Genomic DNA, 21,450 nt, shown 5'->3' with positions numbered 1-21,450 from the left:
TGCAGCAGCTAAGAGTTCAAACTTTTTATGGTTTACCAAAAACTCCACGTAATAAATTTATCAACATGATAATTCATGTGCTTTGTGTCGGTACTAAAGCAACTCAGCTATTAACCCTTTTGTTCTGTGTTGAATGGAAAAAACTCTCTTTATCACGTGTTAAGCCTGAATACTGTGTGTTTGTCTTTTTCTATTTCTTATACACAGTACATGCACAGTTTCTTTCCGACTTTTGTAAATTGATCAAATATTCTGCAGTGACCTTCAGTGAATTACAGTTGTTTACATCATCTTAAATTTGCTGTTCTATGTTGTACAATAGCTATTGTACATAGCTTTTGTTAATCACACAATCCCATCCCCTCACCCAACCACCCTCACAGACACGCTTCACACCACACCTTATTCCCCTCCACTGCACGCTCACACTCAATTGAACCTGTCATCTTCTCTTTGGTCCCCTAATGGTCGTCTACTTCTAGAGAGCTATTAGAGTACTGGACATGTTATTGGAAATCAAAGAGGATTTGGAGTCAACGGCGTCCTCCTGCAGAGGAAAGCACCCAGCAGAGGTCAAATTGTTACAAAAACACACCCGGTCAACCCTGACCACTAGGATAGACTGCTTCTGAGTAAATCTGTTTCCATCATTGCCATATTTACTGTGGTTGTTTCGGCAAGATTTTTGAGGTATGATCATGACGAACTGATAGCATGCAGACACATTTTGAGTCTATAAAAAATACATACTGTGCATGCAACTGTTATGCCTTGATGAATGAAATCACTGCTTACTTCTACCACATTGTCACTCGAGATTTAATATATTGCACAGGGTTAAGAGGTTTGGAACAGGGTTTGAAACCATTAGAAAATACAGAAGATAAATTCGTAAAAAAGTCTGGAGGTCAACACAGAAAAAAACTTTTGTTTTTGTTGCCTTGCATTCTCTCCACTGGGTTTATTGCATTTGCTAATCGCGTAGTCAGTTCAGAGTTTGTAATTATGACCGTAGTTCTAATCATCTGATTCCTCAGATAACAAGCAAACAAAATCTGCACTGGAGTGTTTTTTTTCTGCAAGTTAGTTTGCTTTGATATTTTTATTAGAACAACAAACATCATTTTCAAGAGCAAACATAATTGGAATACCTGACCAAAATTGCACTCTGTCCAAACCTTCAACTCTGAACAAGATGGGTAATTTTGAAGCACGTGCTGGTGTATAAGAGGCTTTTCGACATCACTTTTTAAATATTATTCAGATGAATGAGGGCCTGAGAATATTTGGAGCAAACAGAAGTAAAATACTTGGCAGTGTTTTTTTTCTTTCTAATGATAAAGGAATTTCATTAACAGGCAGCTGGTCTTACGGAATCTGGTTGCCTGATCAAGGCTGTGCACAACAGTGTTGAATAGTCCCTCTTGAATTAATTTGTGTCAACCAGATAAGACAGTGTAGCAGAGATTTGCCGTTTTCCTTATTTTCTTTATCAAAAAAATGTAAATGAAGTAAAATTTATTCATGAAATGTGAGTTTAACCGAGGTGTTTGGCATTAGGTAAATGTTAATGGCAGCAGATAAAGTGGCAAAAATAGTTTTTATAGATATTAGAGATTTCTGGTTTCTAGCAGTTTATGTCAAAAATAATATCCAAGGATACAGGTAGCTAAGGTGAACTCCATAACCTTGCAAAAGAAGGATTTTCATTGTGTGTTGTGTCTTTAATATTGTTATCATATACTTTTTATCCTGTGTCTTTCGGTCTTTCCAAATGACAATAAACAATAAAGCACAAATGCCCAGAAAGAAAAATCTGTACAAGAGCTGCACACTTCTGCTTAAAAATCAGTAATAACACCTGGCCAATTACTACTAGTACGCTGCTGAGTATTTTCAGAATACAGAGCTTTTTCTTTTTTTTTAATAAAACCACTTTATATTATTAAGCAAAATATTTTTCCGGGACTTCGACTCAGTTAGAGTTAAAAACAACACAGTACAAACATTAAATCTGCATTTTTATTCACTGATTGTTTAGCATGTGAGAAAAAGACTATTTGTTTCTTTAAATTAAGAGACAAATCTGTCCCCTTAATTCCCCAAAATCAGCAGTTTTTAAAACAGGATATAATTTAGAACAAACACACACTTTTCTTGGAGGACAGACATAAATCAAAAATGATTAGATTTTCTGATTCCCTACAAATTGGGCTTTAGAGGTTACAGTAGGTGTTACTTTTTTTTATCACATGGTAATAACTGAGCTTTAGCCACACACATTTGTCCAAGCTAAGGGCCACACTCCAAGGGAGAACTACACTAAAATGTCTTTGTGTCAGCACCACTGTGTAGTGTCTAAGCAGAAAACAATGCCAGAGCCCCAGTGCAGCTTGAAATTTTGAAAGTGTAGATGTACATTAAAAGCTTTGACTAACAAAAACAGTGCAGTGCAATTGATCTTAGTTGTGTGCAAAGGCAGGACTTTGGGGAAATCAGAAGCTTCATTAAAGTTTCATATTGTATTTCTGTACACTTGCAGTTTCATCTTGTGTCTCTATTTACTTAAGGGCCCAAACTGCGTAAAGTTAGACTCACCCTGGGAGTTTGGATTATAAAAGCTTTAACAACACAATTTTCATGTGAAAAAAAACGACAGTATTGCCATTGTTTTATCCATGACGACAGTAAAGCAATTTTGAAAGTTTAAAGCAAGCCGGGACAGTTTTTTGCGTTCCAGTGGGATGTTTGTTTAATGCTAGTTTTGTTTTCTTTTTTTGCACTGCTTAAATATACCGTGTTGATAATGAAAGACTGAACGTTTTTCGAATCATGTTTTGACATCATGCAATCATAAAAAACTGCTCGGCATTTCAATATAAAGCCTAAATGTGCCATACTATACATGTAAGGGCACTATATTGATTTAGTCATAATCCTCTTGGCTGTATAGGAATAATGTGGACCTCCGATTGACTCTACATTGTTTGTCCATTTACAGTTGCCTGATATTCTTGAGAATCTACCTGTCTGTATGCGCTTCTCTCTATGTCACTCTGTCCCTTTCTACTTTCTCTACATTCAAACATAGCGTGATGAAACAGACGGAATGACAGCAGATAGTCACACTCAGTCACTCTCTGACACACAAATGTACACATGAATCCATACCTGGGCATTAGTCAGCAAGGAGTCCCATTGCGTTGCAAATGATCTGTGAAAATCGTACAGAAATCCTGTGCTAGTCTTGGAGAAATACACACGTACACACACACACACACACACACACACATATTCACAAATTCAACTATACAAAGATGCTTGCTCTTTTGCCACATCTCTTTCTCACACACATGCCCGTGGCAGAACCAAGAGGCAGATACCTTTAATAGGTGCCCAGGTTTTAAGGCCTGTCGTTGGCAGAGGCTTTTAGAGAGACTGGTGGTACCTTCCTACTGGGCCTTTTGTCCCAAACTGTGGGTTGTCATTATATAAATGAGGGTGTCCGCAGGGAAATGAAAGGAATGGAAAAAGGTGAGCACTTCACAGAGGACAGAATGAATCACTGAGAAATTCTCAAATAACACAAAAGCACGAAAGTGCTCACAGTAACCAGCTTAGCCATGTCAGCCACAGTATATGAGGCTCAACTTTTATTTTTTCTGGGGTTTTTTTTGTTTTGTTTTTGGACACAAATAATGACCATTGCATGCATTTTGTTCTATTTGACAAGATTTTACAAAAGATGGAGATATAAACTAAATCACAATTGGCTGTATAGATCAATAGGCACAACAATGACCTTTTTTTTTTTTATCACAAATGATTTAGGAACAACATTTGAATTAAATTCTTATAAAACAAAACATGTCTAAGGGTCCATTGTGAAGCTGTGCTTTGAGCTAACATCAGGATGTTAACAAATGCTCACATTGACAATACTTACATGTTAACTCTTCTTTCCCATGACATTCAGGCAAGGTTTGTACAATGGACTGTACCTAACTTTAAAGCATGCAAAACAGTTCTATCACATCACATGATGAGGTCAATTTTTCCATGAACCTGTGATTCACATTCTGTTTGAAAAGGTCTCATGCAATACCTGGTTTGTTTGGCACCACCTGAACAAGTTCAAATTGCCTTTGTGTGTTTATGTACCAGTCTATCCTAGAGCTTTAACCTTCAAACCACAAAAGTGCTCTGATGCAATTGTGAGGCTGGACACACTTTGATGTGGGTCCAGATGTGAGTGTGTATGCATGCATTGGCCTGTGTGTGTGACACAGCCCTCGCGTGACAGCTGTGCCCTTATCAACAGCGCACACAAAAATCAAGCACGCTTATCCACACATTGTTTCTCTCAAGCGTCTCCAACCCAAAAAAAAAAAAAAACTTCCCTCCTTCCTCCATCACATGGGCCCTGCTACACTCACATCTGATGGTGTCAAGGAACGTAGTAGCTACAGTCACATCTCACCTCTTTTCTTTAGCTTGCACCATGCCTTTTTGATAAGTGTGCAGCAGGTGAGATGGGTTGACAGAGGAGAAGGGAAATGAAGGACAGGAGCAGAGAAGAGAAAAGAGGAAGTGAAAAGGAAGGTGAGAAGTAAAATGAAAAGGCAGGAAAAGGGAGGAAAAGGCTACCCTGGTGATGAGAGAAATGGTTTCCATGATGTTTGAAGTCTGCAACATTCCAATTAGGCTGCAAAGAATTGGGATAACACACACACACACACACACACACATGCACAACTCTGCCCTGTAAGAGATAGAGGCAAGGAGCGAGGAGAAGGGGATATAGAGAGGCAGAGGTGGTGATGAGGAGTGAAAGTGGCAGTGAGTTTGGGGAGAGATGGCAGAAACCAGGGGAGAGCAGCCTCCATGCTCGTGACAGCAGCTGAAATCCTATCCACTGGAGGAAAAGGGAGATGACACTCCCATGAAGGACATGCACATGGAAACTAGGCAAGTGGGGGGAATGAGATAAAAATGACAGAAAAAAATATATCAATGTAGTATGTGTGAGAGTCACAGCAAGAGAGGGAAATGGCAAAATGCACAGATTGTTTGGACATTTGTGTTGGTTAGAAGCTATGATCAATAGGCAAGTGTTTGGATAGCTTTGGTCAGTGTGGGTGTGCAATTCAGCCAACAAACAGCACTTGTTTACCCCTATTTACAGTCGTGTCCCAGTTTTGAATCTCATCCCTGCCACATGATATTGCCAATGTTTTGCACAGAAAAGGCAACAACATCATACAAACTAAATGCTATTTTAACTACCTATAGTCTTAGAATTTGTGCTTTTATAAAACTGTACCTAGTGGTTTCTTGGTGTGATATTTTTTTCTGTGTGGCGCAATAAAACCTTAATGAACAAGCTTCTGGAGTGTATTAACCAATAATTGCAGCAAAATCTGTGTCTTCTTGTCTTTATTTTTTTCTCCTTTGCTTTGCAGACCTTGACACACCAGTTTTGACGGTGCACCAGACCATCAGCGATGTGCGCGGCAGTTACTACCAGGAGAAGACGGTATTCCTGCGCTGCACCGTCAACTCCAACCCTCCCGCACGATTTATCTGGAAACGTGGGAGCATGCTCATCGAACAGAGCAAGGACAACGGAGTGGACATCTATGAGCCGCTTTACACTCAGGTACACATGAACACATACAAAAGCACAGACACACTGCCAGGCCTGCAATCACACCCTGCTTTCTGTACTTCTCTTCAAAAAGTGCCTCACAAAATCTCTCCCCACAGTATCCTCCTCTACTCTCAAGTGTTACCCTTGTCCTGAGAAAAATTTTCACTCTAAGTCACTCTTGCTTTTTTTTTTTTCCTACTATTTCTGTTAAACATTCAGTGTTTACATGAATACTATTAAAGCACTATGGTCATGACCCAGGAACTCCAGGGTCATATGAATTTAACTGTTCACAAAATCCATTTCTGAGCAGCATGTCCAGTAGCTTTAACCGTAACTTGGTGTGGCAGGTCTGTCAAGCTGTGAATTTCTCCAAATGCCGAAGCGGTGTGCATGAATCTAGTAAGAGTGATATTCAGCATTTAAAGAGTTTGGAGGGTCATGTCACTTTTTGTTAGCCTCTCAAAAACCAAAAACACAAGGCCAAAAGAACAAGTGCGGGATTAAAGAAGTGTTTATCTGCTCTAATGTAAAATGCAGTCGTTAGCATGTTCAGCTAAATCTACATTAGTAATCAAGCATTACTCCTAAGGTCAAGGAGTATTTCATAAGGTTATTTTGTGGGTTTACAGGCTACATTACAAAAAGTCCTGGTCACAGTAGCGCATCTACTGTCTTTGTAGTATTTTCACCGCTGTGTGGTCACTGATCCTGGATGCTGTATCACAGTTAATGTTAGCTGACTGCTTACCCCAGTGAAACGTTTTTTATAAAATGTCACATTAACCAAACACATTAGTCCTCATCCTCATCCTCATAAAGCCTTTTGTCTCGTAAAAAAAAAAGGTATCAGAACTTTCATCACATGAATGTTCTCCGACACATAAGCCTTAAGTCAAGTTGAAACTAGCTGCCCATCCCAAACCATTCGTCCAGTTACTTGTTCAGTATGCCAGCCATAGCCAGTAAGCTAACCAAATAACTAAATAAACAGTCCCCCAGCCTGATCTCCCAGCCAGAGAACACAATCCTTGCGTTGACAGAACTGCTCCCCCTTTTCTCCCCTTATCAAAGTCTTAGTCAGCCACAAAGCAGAGCCCCTGGAGTTCAATTACCCAGCCAGCAGAACTCTTCCTAGGGATGCCGAAGACACTGTTAGCCCATCACCTACTGTAGTAGACTGACAGTTGTACAGTATCGGACACAAAGTCTTGATCTGAAAGCTCATCAACGATGTTGAAAGGGTTATGCATCTACATGAGAAGCACAGAGAAAGCTGTTGATATGGTAAGAGAACTACTGTAGTTTCATGAATGGTCGGGCAGAGGATGGATGTATTCAGCTTTTTATTTTTGCACTGACAATCAGATCAGTTTCATTTTCCTGATGGTCTCATGCACAAGCCATTTGAAATTCATCATTCATATGACTCCATACGTAGCTCTTAGATGCTTCAGTTGATAATCAGGGCATGTCAGGCATACAAACAACAGTATGTGTGTATTTTTGTGTGTACATGCATGTGTGTGTGTACATGCGTGTGAGTGTGTGTGTGTGTGTGTGTGGGTGTGTGTTCATCTCAGTTTGTCTTTGTCCCTGTTTATTGCCCTGCAGCTCATCAAAAATTGAAGTGACTTTTACGCAGGATTACAACCCAGTTTAGAAAAGACTAAAATAAAAGGCTTTGAGCTTCCTCATTGATGTAATGTTATGTTATGTAAAGGCAATGTAGTAATATTACATTTATGTTTAGATTAATATTTATATGTGTTTACGATATTAATCACATTAAGGATTATGTGGTAAAACATTTTTAAATACTGTAGTGTTTTAGCATGATGTTGTCGTCTGTATGTTTGTCCCATATAGGGTGAGACCAAGGTGCTGAAGCTGAAAAACCTAAGACCCAAGGACTTTGCTGATTACACCTGCCAGGTGTCCGTCCGCAATGTGTGTAACATCGAAGATAAGTTGGTCACATTCAGGCTCACAAATGCTACCAGTAAGTTGTTTGATTGTTTTCAGAAAACAAACAAGCACATGCCTTCATGAAAGCTACAATTCTTTGCCTTATGTTGACTTTTGTCCTTTCTTTCTCTGACTTTGAGTCTTTCCTCTCATCTGACTTTTCTCTGCACGCTTGCTTTGTCTTGGCTCACGGAATCTCTTGCTGTCTGTCTCTTTCTCTCTTTGTTAAAATGTTTCCCATCCTTACTCGTTCAGGAAATAGCATTCTCCTTTCATCCTCTCATTTTCCCACTTCCTTTAATCTCTCTCTCTCGTGTCTTTCTTTCTTTCCATGTGTTTTTCTTCTGCCCTTTGACTTTCCATTCAAATTTGCACTCACTCTCTGTCTCCTCGCCTGCCTCCCAGCATGCCATACTGTCTATCTGTCTTGTTTTTCTGCTGCTGAGAACTCATCTCAGGGCCGTCAGCAGTAATTCAGTTGTCACCCTCCCTGTTATCTCCAATTCACTCCATACCGCTCTGTCCATCTCCACGCCATCGCCCGCCAACTCTGTTACTTACGACAACATTGTTGCCGTTGACAACCCTGTCAGGTTTGTTATGGTCAGACTGATACACCACAAGGGAAAACTCCATGGTTGTTACGGTTAGGGTTTGTTTTTCATTGGATTTATTTTCTATTCTTCTCTCCCTTTGTTCTTGCTTTATTTTTTATATGCCAGCTGGAATTTCAACCCTTTTATTCATTATATTTAAATCCTTTCAGTAGTGTCAGTGTAATCAATTGAAAGGTCCTTTCTGTAAAACTTAATGAAATATTATTCCTATAAAGCGGGAGTCCTACATTTGTTTTCTACATGCTCAAGAGCCATTTGAAGATAAGAGGACAGTTCAGCTTGGTGTGGAAATCCTGCCTTTCTCACAATCGGAGGCCCTGAATAAATTTACACTAAAAAAGTGGAAACAACAAAGTTGTTATGATTGCTTTAACTAAAAGGAGGCTGTAGGTTAGAAAAGCTGCCTTACGAGCAAAACATAGCATCCTTGAATCTCCAAACTGAACATCTGAAATGAAAGATTAATACTCCCTTAAAGCAATAGTTTGACATTTTGGAAAATACACGTTTTTGCTTTCGGTGCCACTCTCATATCTCCTGGTTAAATATGAAGTTACAGCCAGCAGCCTTTTACACTACTTAAGAGTTGTACACTCCTACTCCACACATTTCAGAGGAACATGTTGTACTTTTTACTCCACTACATCTATTTGAACAGCTATAGTTAGCCACTAGTTACTTTATCAAATAAGGTTTTACATACAAAACATATGAAGGCTTATAAAATATGATGCATTGTTGTAGATTCAACTACCCAACACTATATAAAAAATAGAGCTTAAATGATTAGCCAGTAATAACTTCCTCATTTGACAGTAAATTAAAACTATTTTAATAACTTGATTCATTGTTTAAGTCATTTTTCATGCAAAAATGCTGAACATTTCATGATTCCAGCTTCTCAAAAGCAAGGATTTGTTCATTATATAATGATGTTTTACAAACCGGATTATCAATTGATTGATCAAGGAAACAGTCACCAAATGAATCCATAATGAAAATAGTCATTAGTTGCATCCCAGTATAAAATAGTTTTAATAGTTTGCACCACAACTATAACGGTAATACTCTGCTGATTTATGAGTAATAATGATCTAATGATATAACAGGTACGTGGGACGTTTTTCTGCATAGAGTACTTTTACTTTTGATGCTTTAAGTTCTTTCCTCCTTACTTACATATACTTACATATTTTTACTCAAGTAACATTTCCATCGCAGGACTTTTTCTTGTAATGGAACATTTTTACACTGCAGTATTAGTACTTTTACTTAAGTAAAGGATCTGCATACTTCCTCCACCACTGTATAAATATTATTTTAAAGTCTGTGTGGATCAGCAAATGTAGTAGTAATTAGGCTAAATAGAAAAAATTAATTGCATTCATTTTAAGGGCATTAATTTTACCTCAGTATGATGTCTCAGTTACACACTGAAGACGAAAGAGACTAAAGTTTTCTATTTGCTACGTTTTTATGATGGCCACAAGTATCCATTTATTTGTATTTTTTATTTAGAGACTTTGAACGGAAGGAGAGGTTATCAACTGAGCAAAAAAGCCTCTTTAATATATGAGATAAAGTGTCCCAGGAGTCTTCTAAAAAGAACTGAAGGTGGGGGAGATTAAAAAAAAAAAACTCAATGAAAAAACTCTCTGATATAAATTAAGAGGAGAGGAAACAGAGTTTGGCATCTCTGTGAAAGATGGTGCACAAGAAAGAGGTGGTTGCAGACAGGTGTAGAAAAAGGAGGAAAATAAAGCTTGAGAACAAATCAGATAGAAAATGAGAGATGGACATGGCTTACTCTGGAAAACAGTGTGATGCTAATGAATTAGGCTCAGGGGAATGTACCATAGCTCACAGATATGTTATTAATTAGAGCAAACACCACACAGGACCAGAGAGGATAAATGATGGATTATGATAAAAGAGAAATGTGTTTAATAAAGAGAGAGACCAAAATGGAACAAAAAAAAACAAGAAAAGAGACTAACACATCTGCGGACTTTAAATCTAAATGTGGATTAAGGGTGACTAAGATATATTTAGGGTGACTAAGATTTATTTAGACACAGGAATGGCTTTTGAATTTACATGTATACTTAAATAATACTCAAAAGGTATGATACTAGGACATTCAGCAGTGGTATGCCTCAAGCAAGTGAACTCATTTTTGACTCATTGCCCCTTGGATCAGTCCATTAACTGTAACTTATCTTGAATATTAGTTTTTGCAAAACAATGGTAAAATTCACAAGCGTTCAAAATCAACAGGTGGAAAGTAAAACAAACAGGTCTCAATGCTCCTGCTGTGTGATAGGTGTTTCTCACTTTCATTCCCTCTGTCTTCCTCTCATCTTCTTTTGGATTCCTGTGGCTGAGATCAATTGCATCCCCACGGCTCAGTCACCACATACATACGTTCTTCCCTGAAGATTCTCTTTCCAAATATGACCTTTTTTCACACACTCACCAGAACCTACTGCAACGCTCTCCTTTTTGTAGGTCTCAAACTGGGCACGGATTTCCTATTGCAGCCCATGTAAGTGTATGTAATATTGTAAAAAACTGCAATTAATTTGATTTAAAAGGTTTCTAATAGTTGACTGCTACCTCTGAAAACTTTTACTCTTGCAATAAGGATATACTCAAGGTTAAGTTGGTTAGTATGTAAGTGGTGAACCTAAACATACAGTATTTTAACCAGGGACATCAGACAGTAAAGAGATTAAAAGGCAAAGTGGGAATAAAGTAATACAGGGTTAGGATATGAATTTAAATACTGCAAATCCAGCCACAAGACACTAATAACAATCCTTTTCAAACAAGCGTAAATATAGTGTTGTTATATCAGAAAATCACATTTCTCGTCTCAGATCATTGAAATAACATTGAAATGACAAGTGACAAACTACAGAACAGATAAAATGAAACAAATACAAGGAGGGCAAAGACAGGTTGAGAATTAGACAGAGAGGACCTAGAGATTGAGATAGATTGCAAAAGATGAAAACAAACAGTGAGTTGCTGCCTTTTTTTTTTAATCCTCTATAATTTTTATCTAATGAGCGTATTTTGTTATCCCCCACTGGGCTCCCTTTTGTCCTTGCAGCACCAGTCACTGCTTAGATTGGATTCATCCAACTAGGTCAGGCTTGCACCGCTGCTTCAACGAGCTGGGACAAGGGGATTGATTGATTTTTATATCATAATCTCAGCCTAGGATTTGAGTACGGGGCTCGTGCCCCACAGTAACTGCCGACAGTGGCCAAATCCTCTTTCTCCGCCTCTCATAAAAAAGAACATTGGGGCAATGCTCTGGAGCTTGTCATGTTATTTAAAGCGGTGGAGCAAAGGGTTGGAGAGGGTAATGGAACAAGGCTGAGACGTTTGCAGGGATGGAGCAAAACATTAGATTGCATTAGACTGACTTCCTCCATAACGGAATGTGGACTTGTGGGTTTTGTCACATATTGTTTGTCTAAAAGGAGAAGGAAAATGTGCACAAGGATATAAGTATGAAAACATCATTTAAACATCGGTTGCAATGTAATGCCTCACACACTACTGCTGAATACCTGAAGTTTTGAAAGTTTTCTTTCCTTCCTATCTGCACATCAGCCACAAATAATTAACTGATCATTCCCATTTCACCCTGAGCAAAAGCCTGAATACTAGCCCCACTAGTGGCCTACTGTATTTCTAAGTAGCTACTACAATTGCAAGTTTCACTACAGAATTAAAAGAAAGAAGAGGAAAATTAAAAAAAAGTATACATTTTACCATAAGGTTTATCTGGCCCAAAATGTTTTCCTGTAGTGGGCTCCAGTAGAAGTCTAGCTATTACAATAATGTAATAAAACATCCAGGTGTTAAGACAATAAATGGGTATTTATAATCACTGTAGTGAAATGGTACAGTGAAAATGAGCGGATCCACATAAAAAAATAAAAAAAAGGAAAAAATGCCAAATTGGCTATTTATAAGTATCACACTGGAAGTAAATGTCAGGTTTAGTTAAATGATTTACAATTAATATACATCAGAGACTTTCTGACAGTTTCTAAATGCTGTATCTTTCATGAACTTGTAAAGCTCCTCATCGTGCAGCCCAGAGTGTCAAAATGGGTGATAAATTGGAAAAACTAAAGATGTTTTTCTTGTGATCTGCTGATATAAATGTGACAAAATGCTGAATCACAGGGAAATTAAACAATGTTACAAAACACACACACACACACACACAAGCATCAAGATTTAAAGCGGTTGACAACATTTGAGCAGACTGAGTTAGCCAGTCCCCATGAAGTATGGGCAAGTCGGTTCAGTTTTTTTTATTGATTACTGTAACTCTTACTGCAGTATACCTTCACAGTTATATGACAGTTCAAGTATGTAATACACATGGTTAGATCAATAGGTGGCAAATCCTATTGCGTATGAATTCCCCCCTGAAAAACTTAGGATCAATGGACAATCTGCAATAACCCTTAGTACTGTAAAACCTCTGTGGGAGGACACTGTACTGCATCTGTGAGGTCAGTTTTATGTAAGGCTATAATCTATGTCTGAGAGTGGTTATGTGGAGAAGAGAGAGCGAGAGAGAGAAAATAACAGAAAAATGAGAGAGACAAGAAAAAAGACACACATTTAAACATCTAAACACCAAAGACTTATTTGAAGTTGTTGTTTGTTGTACGTTACAGTGCTGTTTTTTTCTTTGTTAATTTCTATATGCAGTGTAACCTCAACTATTAGTTACAGAAAATGTGTGTCTTGGCTCTGTGGCTGTAGGTTAAAAGCCTCCCACTTGAAGCACTACACTGTTAAGTTTGAGGACCTCTCTGACATTTCTTCACCATTCTCAGACCCAGTCCAGTCAGGGGATCAAGTTGGCGATATATAGCCACACAACTGGCAAGAATCAGTTTGCTGGTAGGGCTGCTTTAATCATCTTTCCAGTTTTAAAAGATATTTCTTTAATTATCCAGGGAATTTTGAATGAGGATGCAGCCTCATTTCAGTAGTGCTCTGCTTCACACTCAAGGAGTTACACACATTTGCAACCATGAGCTGCACTATTCAAATATTAGATGCATTTTTGGATTTTAAATTGGCAACATTCTGGTCACAATCTGCATGTTTAAACTTTGCCTTGATGCACTCCTGTCCAGGTTTTGGATGAAATGTTTCAACCTGTTCGGACCTAAAATGCTGTCTTAAAGCTGACAAGTCTTATTATACTTACATTATATTTAGTTTACCAATCAAACTGTTGTACCATTTGAATTTGTGTACCTGAAAATGCATATTCAAGTAGGTCTGCACTTTCTTTCATCCTGTTGTGGTGCATATTTTCAGCTGCAGTAATTACTTGCAAGTCCTCTGAGGGTAGCCTATATGCACATAGAATATCCAGATAAACAAACATAAGTGCATAAACACAAAGTCACACAGAAACACTCATGCTGTTGTCTCAGCATTTACGAGTATAAAGAGCACAGAATATACACACATACACGTGTGCACACACACTTTCATCCCACCTAGTCAAGTATTTTTTCCTGCATTTTTCTCAAATAATATTTTTTTCTTCATACCTACTCGGTTTTCATTATCTACTTTTTTCATCACAGTTCCTGATTCTTTTATTTTTCTTTAATTGTTTTGATTTCATTTCATGATGATTTTTGCTTGGCCACAGTGCACTGTGCTTAAAAATACTCTGTGGTTCAGGTCCTCATCTTGCTTCAGCGTATTATGTCTGCAATTATAGAGGTAATCACCAACAATCCCCCAATTGCTAAATCAGACCTGGAACATTACCCACAGCCATAGGCCGCCTGCCACCCTGACGTAGTTTTGACTGACATAGTGGGGACAGCCACTGTTCCTGGGAACAAAACTCAAAAATACACCTCAATCTAAAAGTTGAAGCTTTTATTTCCACCTGATTTCCCCTTTCTAACCCCTTTGTCTTCAACTCAAAGATGAAGTAAGTCTGAAACAGGTAACACAGCATGATAATGAGAGAGGAAGCAAGTTATACTCAATAAACAAACAAATGCAGAAAAAAGGGAGAATGAGACCCAGGTAGAGAGACAGAGACAAGGTAAGGTAAAAAGAAAGATATTGAAGATACAGAGGTGACAAACTGACAAAGAGAAAAGGAATAGGAGTGAGAAAGTGTGAGCTTGGAAGAGAGAGGCATTTGTTACCTGGTTGTAAACTGCTGTGCTGCACATAAATCCCATTACTTTGGGAAGAGCGCTAGCTGATCCCACCGTTACCGTCACCCACGCATCCCCAGGAAATTGAAGCAATAATTCTAAAATCCTCAGACAACCCCCCCCCCCTCCACATTTCACTTACAGTGTTCTCTCTTGTGTTTTTTTTTGTCTTCCCAGACTTTCTTTCTATAATTTGCCCTATTCTGTTCTTGGGATTACATGTTTACATGTTTATTTGTTTGTTTGGCAAATTAGTGCTAGAGCTTTTCAGCAGTCTACAGAAAAGTATATAAAGTGTGTGTGTGGTGGGCATTCACGTGATGGAGAGTGTGATGGTGACTAAACCAGGGTGATAATCAGATCCAAGACTCTTCATACTTGACCTTGAAGAGAAATACATTTTTATGAAACTTAGCCCACAGGTGCTTCATTTCAGGCTAAGATAACTAATCGATTAGGTCACAGCTGTTCAATTTCCTGTGAGTTTGACCAGCTCTGTGCTGTAGGTTTTAATTCTTCCCAAACATGATGAGTCTTTTTCACAATGGGTTTTCCATTAATTCTCAGTGGTCAAATACCCCTCCTTTTCTTCCTTTGCTGCCATAAAACTTATGTGGCCTTAGACCGTCCTGCTTCCTCGCATTATTTTTTTGAATGTGCCTCATCTGAAATGTAATAGAAGACACAAAAATGGAAAAAAAACATCTTTTATTTAGAATAAGAACTCCAATAGCCTATAGCCAATCTCTAATATACCATGTCTCACAAATAAATTACATGAGTGCACTCAGAGGAAAACCACATAGCAACATGCAGACTGTCTTTGATTTATTGGTCTTTAAAATGCCAGTGTAATCAATGATGACAATATATATCCCCAATTACCCTGATACTTTATGTCACTGTAACTGTATTTAACAAACAGACAAATTACCAAGCAAAACAGTTTCCATGGAGGTTTGTTTAATACTTAGAAAGCTCATCAGGCCTTCAGGGTTTTACTTTCGTAGTGCTGTGATTTGATACAATGGGATTGGGCAGTGCAATTTATGTGCTGATTGCAGTTGATACACCAGTGAAAATTTCTTGTCAGCTTGAGAGACGTCACTAGTGAGGTTAGCTAAAGAGATATCCCATTAGTGTGAGTTCTTGCGTGCACATTTTTGCCACCCATTTACGAGAGTACAAGCCTGTGCGTGTGTGCGCGCGAGTGTGTGTGTTCACAGCTTTGTGTGCGTTCTTGTATTAGTAGAAACATGCATCTGTAAACTACTTTGTCGAGCCTCTGTGCACCTCTTTCATTATGGCGATTGCAATCTGTAAAAAAGAGATTAAATGAGAGGATGTACTGCATAAAGTCTATTAGAGGAATGAATTGCTTCCTGTACTTTGTGGGCTCAGTCCCTCACTGAGGATTAACTCTCTCTCAGGTTGATAGAAGCCTGGATTCTCCTCCTTGATGTCCTCTAGAGACCATTTAAAAAAAAAGCCCAATCTAAAGTATACTCCTTCAAAATACTCAAATACAAATACATATTTAAAACCTTAAAATGCTTTCTCAAATTTTTCAGCAACTCAGTATGTTTGATGGTAAACATGCAGTCATTGATTCCTAAAGAGGTAAACAATAAAAAGTATAACAACATAACAAAACATTGATGTGTGAACACATTAGTGTTCTTGCTGCCTGGACCACAACAGCAGGGCCAGCTCTATAAACGTGACTGTCTTTGAGCGACCGTATGACTGACTGAGTGATGAAGGTACACCATTGGTTGGCCAGCTGAGTGTTGGAATTTCCCCATTGGCCATTGCTCTTTCTAAATGAATTGGCATGAACATTTTCTATTGCTTCATCGGGGGGGGCATTTGTCACTAGATTTACCGACTTTTCAGACCCCCTTAGCAAGTTTTCTTTACAAAAGCACCTGGTGACAAATCTAGCGACTTTTTGAACAAACCTAAGCTACTTTTCATAGAAGACAGTTGCCAATATTGCCCCAGGAGTGCGAGGTTGGGCTTTTCTTCCGCAGGCACACCTCTCTATGTGTCTCATTCAATTGGCCACACAACAACTGACACAGATATGAATGAGCTTCTAACTCTCTCTGAGTGACAGTTTTACAAGTAACTATAGCCAAAATCAAAGCACAGCCGTTGAGTTTAACTTGTGTATGGGGATTTTGTCAGACAATGTCTCGGTTATGAAATAAGGATTTTAGCAGTGCACGGCAGCAGCTTGGATATGGCTTGGAAGTGACTGCTGGTTATCATATAGTGAGATCTGTAGATGGGTAAATGTCTCTAGACCACACCTCAGGAAAGATCAGCAACTGACCTTTCAACTGCCTCCCTATCTGCTGACCTGATACTGAGGTAGTCAAAAAGATCCAAGACTCAGAATCTGTCAGGACCCACACTGACTCTAAATTTGTGTCTACAAAAAAGGAAAATAACAATTAGTGTTTTATCACAGGGCCAGTTTTTTTCCACCTATAGAGTCAACTGTGAAAAGGGCTGACTCATCTCTACAGCTTAATACTTCTTTTTTGACCATTTTTTTAGTGGAAGTAATGTAAGAGATGGCATGGAGGCGTACAATATTGCCAAGGTCCTTTTTATTTTCCTAAGCACCACACAAGTATTTTTTGGTTTGAATGTGCATTTACATTTCCAGTTTGATCATACAAGTATTGCTAATGGTAGAAAGAGGTGACTGGACGAGATGACAGATGGCACATACTGCTGCAGGTAATCCTTTACTCAGGTTAGTCTGGTTCAGACTCTGAGGTTGTATTTGTTTATTTTCTACATGCATCTAAACCTATTAGAGAGTGTAAGCCTCTTTCATCTTTCTTTATCCACTGAATTGGAATGAATTCACATTGGCAAATGAAATAGGTGTTTACCACTGTAGCTCGAGCTCTTTATTGTGTGTGTGTGTGTGTGTGTGTGTGTGTGTGTGTGTGTGTGTGTGTGTGTGTGTGTGTGTGTGTGTGTGTGTGTGTGTGTGTGTGTGTGTGTGTGTGCGCGTGCCAGGGTAGATAAATCCACCAAACAATGAGCATATATGAAGCAAATGAATTCATTTATAGAATAACTGGGAGAAAACTGTTGAGTTTAGTTCAGTAGCCAAGTTTATTGTTTGCTTTTATTTTATCTCTAAAATGACCCTGGCTACATTTTCTAATAATAATACTGTATGTCATTATGCCTCCATATGCTAAACAATATAGAATATAATAAAATAAAATCTCTCAAGGCTGCTATAGAAAAACAAGAAAAAAACTGACTATGTGACATGGTAGCTTAATAAAGAATACATCCATAATTCAAAGAGTAAGGTTGATGGGCACAATTCAAACAGAATGGAATGACTTTGTTTTTTCTTTGTTTTTGCTGGTAATAACTTGGCCAAATAGTTTCAAGGAGAGGTAAAGTTACACACACATATTCAGATTTGCACAAGAGAGCTCAACAGTACAACCACAGATTAGTAACTTGTAGCCAGTGAAGCAGCTCCAGTAGAGAACCTGGGGTTTGACTGCTTTTTCCCCAGGGTGATTTTATTGTAGTGGATGAAGGAGGGGGAAACCTTTCTATTTTACTCCGCCGAAAAGAATTTTGTAACCACTCAAGGGATTTAAATACGTGACATTTCGGTCACAAGCTCATTTCTCTCAACGTTACCTTCCTTTCACCCCATTTACGCCCTCTGGCAAAATATGCAAAACCTATTACAAGATGTTGCAGGTAGGATTGCAACCTATGTGATCTGGATATTTTTGAATACTTTAAAAAGTACTCAGATTTACATTGACCTAGACTGTATGACTATGTGAAACAGGCATTTCACCATCATTAGACTGCAGGGAAGCCCTGTTTGATGCTCCATTTAAAAAAGTGCAATGTGGACCACATAGGGAACCTTGTTTTACAAAAAATTTTTTAACAGCACACACTGAAATTACTATAGCCACTGAAAAAAATATTTAGCGGTTTCCAGTGGCCACCTGTTAGTAATAGTTTTTTGTTCCTATAGTAGGTTATAGTTTAGTTAAACAAAAATATTAGTTAGGTGAAAAAAGATGGATTGCCTTTTTAGTTTTGCCTCAATTTATGTCATAATACGCACACGTAGCAACTTGTGTTTTATGAAAAAATAGAAGGGAAGAAAGAAAGAAAGAAAGAAAGAGTGTGTGTACGATTCCATTATTCCTTTCTTTCTTTCTTTCTTCCTTTCTTTCTATTTTTTCATAAAACACAAATTGCTACATTTCATGATTTTTGGCCATTAGGGACCAGAATGAAGCAGATTTGATATACTATTACACAAACCTGCTATGGTTAACATGTTAGAAAAACAGACCAAAATTCAATCTTGGTCTTTAAACTCTATTTTGGTCTTCACCAACATTTAGCTGCTAGATAGCCCCTTGCTAGGTGCTAACATTGTCTGTCTGTGGTTTGGTGATATGCATATGACTTTATCAGAGGTTGTTTTTTAAAATAACTTACTGCTGTTACTGGAAATTGAGTTGACAGGAGCATTGAGACTGAACCCCACAGTAGGACTATATGTGCAAATAAAACTAAAAGAAAAAACTAGAAGAAGCTAACACGTTTCATGGAGCAGCAGAATTGGATAGTATTTTTCTGTCGGTTTGTCATTTCACATTACACAGGTTCATTTGATTCTGTCTTAGTATAAAAATAAGGATTTGTGGAGCATTAAGCATCAAACTTTAAACTTTTTTAAATACAACATACAGTATGTGCACCTGTCTTGAAAGATTTTTGCTGGTGCTCGAGTGAACTTAATGTAACTGACCTCAACCAGACACCACCTAAAGACTAGTTAAAGGCTAGTTAAGCAACCCCTTGGGTCTGAGTTGTGTTGTTTTGGGTGGAGGAATGATGGATGTTTCACGCTACATGACCAATTTATAACTATAAAATGCATTATAATTACTCATTACTCTTATTATAAGCATTTCAATTAGCCATAAAACTAACATTTCCTCAGTTGTGCTTAGCGCTGAGCTAGACAATCAACGTCGCGCACATCTTTTATCAACTGGCAAAGTTACACAGCTACCAGTGGCAGTTACCTACTGAAAGAGGGCACTCAAGAGCCACTAAACCCACGGTACTGGATTTCTGGCTTTTGGAATCACACACTACACAGACTGTGATACCCAGGCTTACCCTTCTTAGCTTTTGTTTCCTGACAACTTTAGTTGCTCATTATGAAAAGTTTCAAACTGACATTATAATTTTATTTACAACCTTTTTTAGTAATTTTGGAAATGGCACACACTGTATGAGCCCATGTGGTTATCAATACACTGTTACTATGGGTGTGTTTCTTTTCTCCATCTCTCCAAACCTCCTAGATGATTAATATCCTTTTTTTTCTTTTTGCCCTTTTCCCTTCTCCCACTTCAGTCCTGTCTTTTATTCTATCCTTCCTCGTAAATTTTTCACTACTGTACAGTATAGTATGTGTGCCCCTAACTCTGCCCTTTTTTTTTTTTTTTTGTATTTTGAAACTCCTGGGGTCCAATCGATCTCTGACTTGCAACTGGATTTTTTTTTTTGCCCCAGCAGTTGCATTTTTGGTTATCCTTTACTTTTCCTGTAAGGTCAGTCATGTGGAAGATAGAGGCAATATGACAGCATGGACATGAATTACCTTTGGTTTTCTGATTAGTGTGTGCTGAGAAAAGACTGGAAATTCAAACACCCTCACACAAATGCACAATGGCTCACAAGCACTAACACACTGTGAGAAACAAATACACTCAGGCCCATATTTACACATGTCCACACACTACATCATATTTGCAGTCAGAACAGAATTGTAAATGGCTGCTGTGTGCTGATTTGGTTGGAGGTCAGGTCTTGCCTGTGTGTTTTGGGGCTTGCACAGTGAAGTGACGATCCTCCATAGACATCTGGAACTCCCTCGTATGAAATATCCATAAGTGGTTGTGAGTATTTGGGAGTTCATTACTGCTCAAGGGCATTTATACCAGTATATGTACCGACTTCAAATGCCACAATCTTTTTGACTTTTACTACCAATAAAACAAGGACTAAGTTGTATACCAAGTAAATACATTTACCAGTATCAGTAGCTGTGGTATTTAAAGGACCACTAATTTATAAAATTTACTTGTGAAGTACTGCCCCGCATATTCAATGAATGAGTGGGAAAATTCCTTGTGTAGTAAGTAACACACACACACACACACACACACACACACACACACACACACACACACACACACACACACACACACACACACACACACACACACACACACACACAAACACAATAACATAACACTTACTCCCATTCTCACTTTTAAATAATGTCATCACTTGCATGCAAAATCCTGTAACCGTTGTGCAACCCCACTGAGAAACCTTTATTTGCATCTAGATATGACAGGTGCAGAGAGACAGTTAACATTATTACTGTCAGACTTCAGCCTCTGTCGGTTTCAACATCTGTAACTACCAATCCTGTACAACAGTTGCAAAGCACAGGAAAAACAATTTAGTTCTGTTCTGTGTGATAACATAGAAAGTGATTTGCACTTGTAATCCTCTCCTCTCTCTTCCTCCCCTGTGCCACCCCCTTTAGCTCCTCCAGTGATCCGGCTGTCAGTCAACGACACGGTGGTAGTGGATCCCGGGCAGGATGTGCTCTTGACCTGTGAGGTGACTGCAGGTTTCCCCCTCCCCATTGTGACATGGTCGCGTTACCCTGGCCCCCTTCCCCTCAGCGCCCAAGTCCAAGGGGCAACACTGATCTTGCGGGCGGTCACGCCAGCCGACGCAGGCTTCTACAACTGCACGGCTGTTAATAATGTGGGCAACCCTGCTCGCAAGAACGTCAATCTCGTTGTCAGGAGTAAGTAAAACATGTCTTTGTTCCCAGGGGAGAGAGGGACAGAAGGTGGGAGATTTATTG

The 21,450-nt window shown here is 38.6% G+C and overlaps 1 protein-coding gene across 1 annotated transcript in view; it reads left to right on the top strand.

The window, feature by feature from the left end:
- Nucleotides 1–21,450, top strand: part of LOC120793263 (MAM domain-containing glycosylphosphatidylinositol anchor protein 1) — a 167,065-nt gene that overhangs the window by 100,012 nt on the left and 45,603 nt on the right. The window contains exons 5-7 of the mRNA XM_040133168.1: nt 5,463–5,659; nt 7,520–7,652; nt 21,121–21,390. Of these exons, the coding sequence (XP_039989102.1) occupies nt 5,463–5,659; nt 7,520–7,652; nt 21,121–21,390 (600 nt within the window). The remainder of the gene's footprint in view (nt 1–5,462; nt 5,660–7,519; nt 7,653–21,120; nt 21,391–21,450) is intronic.

The sequence above is a fragment of the Xiphias gladius genome, chromosome 1 (genome assembly GCF_016859285.1).
Source record: "Xiphias gladius isolate SHS-SW01 ecotype Sanya breed wild chromosome 1, ASM1685928v1, whole genome shotgun sequence".
NCBI classification, from domain to species: domain Eukaryota; kingdom Metazoa; phylum Chordata; class Actinopteri; order Istiophoriformes; family Xiphiidae; genus Xiphias; species Xiphias gladius.
The sequence above is the reverse complement of the archived record's forward strand: the minus strand, read 5'-3'. Positions and strand labels throughout refer to the sequence as shown.